At 48.8% G+C, this 5,901-nt stretch overlaps 1 protein-coding gene across 1 annotated transcript in view; it reads right to left on the bottom strand.

Moving 5' to 3' along the window:
* ATP9A (ATPase, class II, type 9A) overlaps positions 1–5,901 on the bottom strand; it is a 97,013-nt gene that overhangs the window by 88,535 nt on the left and 2,577 nt on the right. Inside the window, exon 3 of the mRNA XM_006773650.2 lies at positions 5,213–5,326. Within this exon, the coding sequence (XP_006773713.2) occupies positions 5,213–5,326 (114 nt within the window). The remainder of the gene's footprint in view (positions 1–5,212; positions 5,327–5,901) is intronic.

Genomic DNA, 5,901 nt, shown 5'->3' with positions numbered 1-5,901 from the left:
TCTAACCAACTGAGCTACCCGGCCAGGGCCTCATTCATTTTTCTTACGAGATGCCCTTATCATCCCTCCTTTTAAAATCACTTTTTAAAAACACAGGCAGCAAGGTTCCCACGGAGGGCAGCAGTAGGGATGGCTTGCTGACCTCATTTTCATGCTGTTGACCCTGTGAAATACATTAACTTTGATTCAGATCCCTTATGTAAATCTAGCCAGAGAGGCGCTGCTTTGTGGACCTCCTCCAAAGCCCCAGATATTTTACAATCACAGGGCTCCTCCTGCCTCCTGCTGCCAATCAGATGTGAAGAAGGGGCCCATTTCAGAACAAAAGCATACGCAGACCTGCAGCCTGTGGACTGTAGGGTCCCGGGTTCAATTCCAGGCAAGGGAGGGTGCGGGTTGTGGCCGGATCCCCACATGCAGGAGGCAACCAATTGATGTGTCTCTCTCACATCGATGTATGTCTCTCTCTCTGTCTCTTCCCCTCCTTTCCACGCTCTCTAAAAATCAATGGAAAAACATCCTCAGGCGAGGATTAAAAAAATAAATAAGTAAGTAAAGACAGAAGCTGCAGCCTCCCTGCTGCCAATGAACACGGCCTCCCAAGTTCATCCAACCTACCCTTCCCTGCCCCCAAACATACAGTTCTCATTAATTCTGGAGGATGAGCCATTCCCTGGGCTAGAAATTTATTTACAAAGAGATGCAAATGTGGTCCAGAAATCAACTCCAGCCGTCCAACTTCGGAGGCCCTGCACATCCACAGACATCTAGAAAGAGGTCTGAACGTGGGCCCGGGCCGACGGGCACAAGCTGAGCTTATAGAGAAGCGCAGGCGATGGCAGCGCACAGAGAGCCACTGTGACGGTGTCAATAGGGCTCTGTGGTGATGTTGAACATCAAAAGTCGATCTGCGAAAACAAAACTGCCTGAAAGAGAGAGAATTCAGAAAAGAGCTGCCTCGGGCGGGGGAGGGGTTGGCAGGAAAGGGGCACTGGGAACTTTCCGGAGCGATGAAAGTGTTCTTGGCTTACTGAGGTGGCGTTTACGTGGGTGTTGATGAAGGTCAACACTCACTGAATCAGAAACTCCATGTCTGTGCATTTTTTTAATATATGTGTGTGTGTGTGTGTGTGTGTGTGTGTGTGTGTGTGTGTATTATTGATTTCAGAGAGGAAGGGAGAAGAGAGAAAGAAAAACATCAATGATGAGAGAGAATCATGAATCGGCTGCTCCTGCACGCCCCACACTGGGGATCGAGTCCTCGACCCAGGCATGTGCCTTGACCGGGAATTGAACCGTGACCTCCTGGTTCATAGGTCCACGCTCAACCACTGAGCTACGCCAGCTGGGCCGTGTCTGTGCATTTTATGGTGTATAAATTATATCTTAATAACAAAAAAAAATCTAGATTTATTACTTGGCCTTCATACAATGTTATGGGCTATTTCTGCTATCTCCTGAAGAAATTCTTCCTCTACTATATTAGTACCAAGGAAAAGTATTAAAAACTAAAACTTAATCCAGACAGTGAACAACAGTGTCACTAGCGCAGGTTTTAAAAATTAAAATGAGACTATTTTCTATTTGCCAGGAGCTATCGGAAGCATTTTCCGTGTTGTTATTTCATGTATTCCTCCCAACAAGCCATTAATAACGACCTGATCACCCGTTTTACAGATGTGGAAACTGAGGCTCAGCAGTCTGTTCAGATGACACAACTTCTCATCAAAGTGCGGCCAAGGCCTGCACTCAACCACGCGCTCCACAGCCCTCACGCTGAGCCACTGCGCTCCCACCTGGGTTTGAAATGCCGGGGCTTTCAAGATGGTCAGAGACATTTCAAAATGTGTTCTAGCCAAGAACTGCACGTTGATTCCCTGCACAAACATCTAGGGCCTTTCGGGGAAGTCAGCTACAGCCACCTAGAAATAGATGGTGTCCAATTCATCTTCCACCCCAAACTCCCTGCTCTGCAGGCCCCGGAAAGGAAGCCAGGACTTCTACAAGACAAACATCCCCTCTGCGTCCTGAACCTTCCCAGGGGCCCTGATGCAGTTAGAAACCTCAGGATGGCCCGAGGCTGCCATCAACCTGCCAGCTTCTAGCTGAGGCCGGGTCCCAGGACAACCAGGGGTCAGTGGTTTACACTGAAAATCAGGTCTCTGATTTCTCCTGGAAAATCCCAGGGACATTTTAGCGAGGAGACAGGACTGGAAGGGGTGGGAGCCCGCCAGGTCACCCCAGCCCTCACCACTCCCCCAGCCCTCTTGTCTCACCCCAGTTGTAATACAAATAAATATACACTAATTAATAAATAATAACACAAGAATGAACTCTGTTTGGGGTACTCACAACGGTAAACCTACTTTTGCCCACCCTGTATTTGTTGTGGGGGAGGGAGAGGGTCATAAAAATTGGAGCATACGGTCCATGTTGTTCTGCAACTTGCTTTGTCCACGTCAAGAAAAGCATGAGTCACACCCTCCCGGGTCAGCACCCGTGGAGTGATTTCCCGGCTTCTCACTCCTGGGCAGCACCTGGAGCTCAGCTCCACCAGCATGTGGGTAACTACCAACGAACAAGTGTTTGTTTCCAATTTTTCATTATACGCAACAAGCGCAACGAATCTCCCCGTGCACACGGCCTCCCGTGCAGCCCAGAGCCCTTCTGACATCCCAAGACCGTTCCTCAGAGAAGGGGAGGGAGCTCCGTCGCTGTGAGACCGAAACCCCTCACATCCGACCATGGCCTCAAGCGACTTCCCGAGTCTCCTTGGCCCCTCAGTTCTCCTTTATCAAGCAGGGAATCCTTTCCCCCCCCAGCAGCTCGCTTCGCCTCCGGCCCACAGGACCCTCGCTGACCACCTCTGGGAGAATTCAACAGAGCTGATCTCATTCTCACCAACTTTCTCAGGCGTGTGAATTCCTGTTAAATCCATCTCCCCCTTAGTCGTATCTATATGAATCTGGTTAAGAGAATGAAAAGCTTATTCCCAATGTGGCTGATGCCCCCTCCCCACCATAGATGCCAAGATAAGGTAGGCGAGGTAGTGGGGGTGTGAACAGATCTGTACCCTAGAACCTGTCGGATGATGGGTTTATACCACAGGCTGGGCAGACGGGTACCATGAAGAACGAGGACATGTACCAGGTCAGATATCACGCTTGAGGTGCCAGAGGCAGGAAGGAGGGGAGACACACAGCTATCTTCGTGTCCTTGCGAGAGCACTTGCGATCCTAATTTACAAAACATACGCATTTACATAACATACAGAATGTACTGCACTGTATGTTAGAGTGCGCACAAAACACAGGCACATGTAAGAGACGAGAAAGAAATCTACCAGAAACATAAGTAGGGCATCTCGGGGGCGGCTGCACGGGGGCATTTGTGTGTGGGGGTTTTCCCCAGTTGTTCTTCAAATTTTTTTCCAACAAGGAAGAGTCCCTTTGTAATTGAAAAAGGAAAAGAAAAATGAACAGAAGCCCCTTGGGAGGCAGTAGAGAGCAGCACATCTAGGCTTGCAAAGAAACCAATACACAGACTTGAGAGGCAGGGTCTGGAGCATTCCACGCCCCAGTGGGGTGCCCTGAGCACAAAGCCACCCACGCGAGGTCGTAAGGAACTCCTACAACTTCTAGCAGAGCATCGGGCGGAGTGTGTACAATTCACACAGTGCTCTCACATTGTTTTAGTGAGTTGTCAGTGTTCAAAAATCAAGAAGAGATGCTGGAGATTAGAAAGAAAAATTACTCAGAACTGTGTATACCTTTTTTTAAATTTTCTTTATTTATTTTTAGAGAAAAACAGGAAGGGAGAGAGCGAGAAACATACATTTGTTGTTCCACTTATTTATGCATTCACTGGCTGTTTCTTATATGTGGAACAACAAATCAAAGTTCCTCTCTCTTTCCTCTTTCCCCTCTCTCTAAATATAAATGTTAAAACAAATCTTCTTCCAATTAAAATTTAGCTCTACCTGGTTTGGCTCAATTTGGATAGAGCATCAGCCTGCAGACTGAAGGCTTTGATTCCGGTCAAGGGCACATGCCCGGGGCGCAGGCTCAGTCACCAGTAGGGGCCGTGCAGGAAGCAGCCAATCAATGATTCTCTCTCACCATTGATGTTTCTATCTCTCTCTCCCTCTCCCTTCCTGTCTGAAATCAATAAAAATATTTTTAAAAAATGTAACCATGTTTGTGAAAAGAGAATCTAAGTGTTCCCCGAGTCCAGCTGAGAGAGAAACAGGCAGCAATTACATACACTTCATGATGTCTCTGGAGAAAAAGACGTCAGCTCTGCCCTCTCCAGTGCCAGTCATGCTGAGCCGCTTTCTGTTCTCCAAGTCCTCTGAGCTCCTGTCTACCACAGGGCCTTTGCACGGCTGCTGTCTGCCCAGAGTCCTCCCACCCTCCTATTCCCCTTCCCATCACCTCCTCAAGAGGCCTTCCATGGCCACCCTGGCTAGTCTGCCCCTCCACAGCTCCCAGCCCCTACCTCCACCCATTCAGCAAACACTCCAGGAGCCTGGGATACCCCGCCTGTCCTATGACCGTATTCTGTTAACCCTCACAGGCCTTCCCACAATTTGAAGCAACTTTGTTAATCTGTTTATTGTCTATCCCTCTGAAAATGAATTCCATGAGAGCAGGAATTTATATGTTTTGTTCATCGCTGCACCCTCGGCACCCAGCACAGTGCCTGGCACATAGTAGTTGCTCAATTACCATTTCCCAAAGGAAAGGAAGAAAGAAAAGCAGGCAAGGGAAGGAATGGAGGGACAATCTGGTCAATTCTCTCACATTCGTACACAGAAAGCACAGAATCTGTCACTTTTTTAAACCCTCCCCCTAAATAGCACACACAGAGTAAGTAGAACATGGGGTCTTGGAAAACAATTCAGAGAGCACAGTCCACAGAGGCCGGGGCTTGGTCTCCCTCGTTTGCCACTCGGTTTGCTGAGACGATGAATGACGGAGGGGCAGAGTGACAGAAGGAAGGAATGGCACAGAACTCACTATCGTCTGACCCTGCTGATGTAGGAAATGGAGCTGCAAGCTTAAACTCTTGGGGGCGCCCAATGAGTTAGCTTGAGGGTGCCCTCTCCCTGAAAGGGCTACTCTCCCATTCCACATGCTAGAGTGAGAGGGACAAAGAGCTGTTTATGTCCCCAAGCTCTGCGGTCACTGAGCAGACAGGGCGCGCTACTCACCAGGGGGACCCAGTAGGTGTAGAGCGCACCGAGTCTCATTTCAGGTACAAACTGCGAGCAGGCGAGGAGTAAGAAATAGAGGTTGAAGAAGTACTTGAACTGGTTGAACAGCACCTGGAATGTGGAGAGAGGAGAGAGGAGACATTCAAGGCTTATCTGATAGGACTGGGCAGGGTGAGTGGGAGGTGAATAATGTTTTAAAACTTCCCTACAGCCCTGGCGGTGGCTCAGTTGGTTGGAGCGTCATCCCGTACAACAAAAGGTTTCAGGTTCGATCCCCAGTGTGGGGCGTGCAGGAGGCAGCCGACCAATGGTTCTCTCTCATCATTGATGTTTCTATCTCTCTCTCCCTCTCTGAAATCAATAAAAATATATTTTTTAAAAAAATAAAAGAAAATGACGAGTCTCTCCAAGGCTAAGGCGATAAGAGTGATCGCTGGGCCACTGCTCTGGCCCGACCACAGGGTCGCCGGTGGCCAGAATTCCAGAAGGCGTAGCTCCCAGAGGGAAGAGAGTGGTCACGTCTGCATCAGAATTCCCAGCAACAAGAGATAAACTTTTTCTTGAGTTAAGTTACTGAGACTTGGGGGAAGGGTGGGGAGGGCTGAGCCAGCGAGCAATGAATGTAATCAATCAAAATCATCCTTAAAAAACCATTCAGGGTGCGTGCAGGGTGGAAGTCGATAGGG

This window comes from Myotis davidii, unplaced genomic scaffold (genome assembly GCF_000327345.1).
Source record: "Myotis davidii unplaced genomic scaffold, ASM32734v1 scaffold27, whole genome shotgun sequence".
Lineage (NCBI taxonomy): Eukaryota > Metazoa > Chordata > Mammalia > Chiroptera > Vespertilionidae > Myotis > Myotis davidii.
The sequence above is the reverse complement of the archived record's forward strand: the minus strand, read 5'-3'. Positions and strand labels throughout refer to the sequence as shown.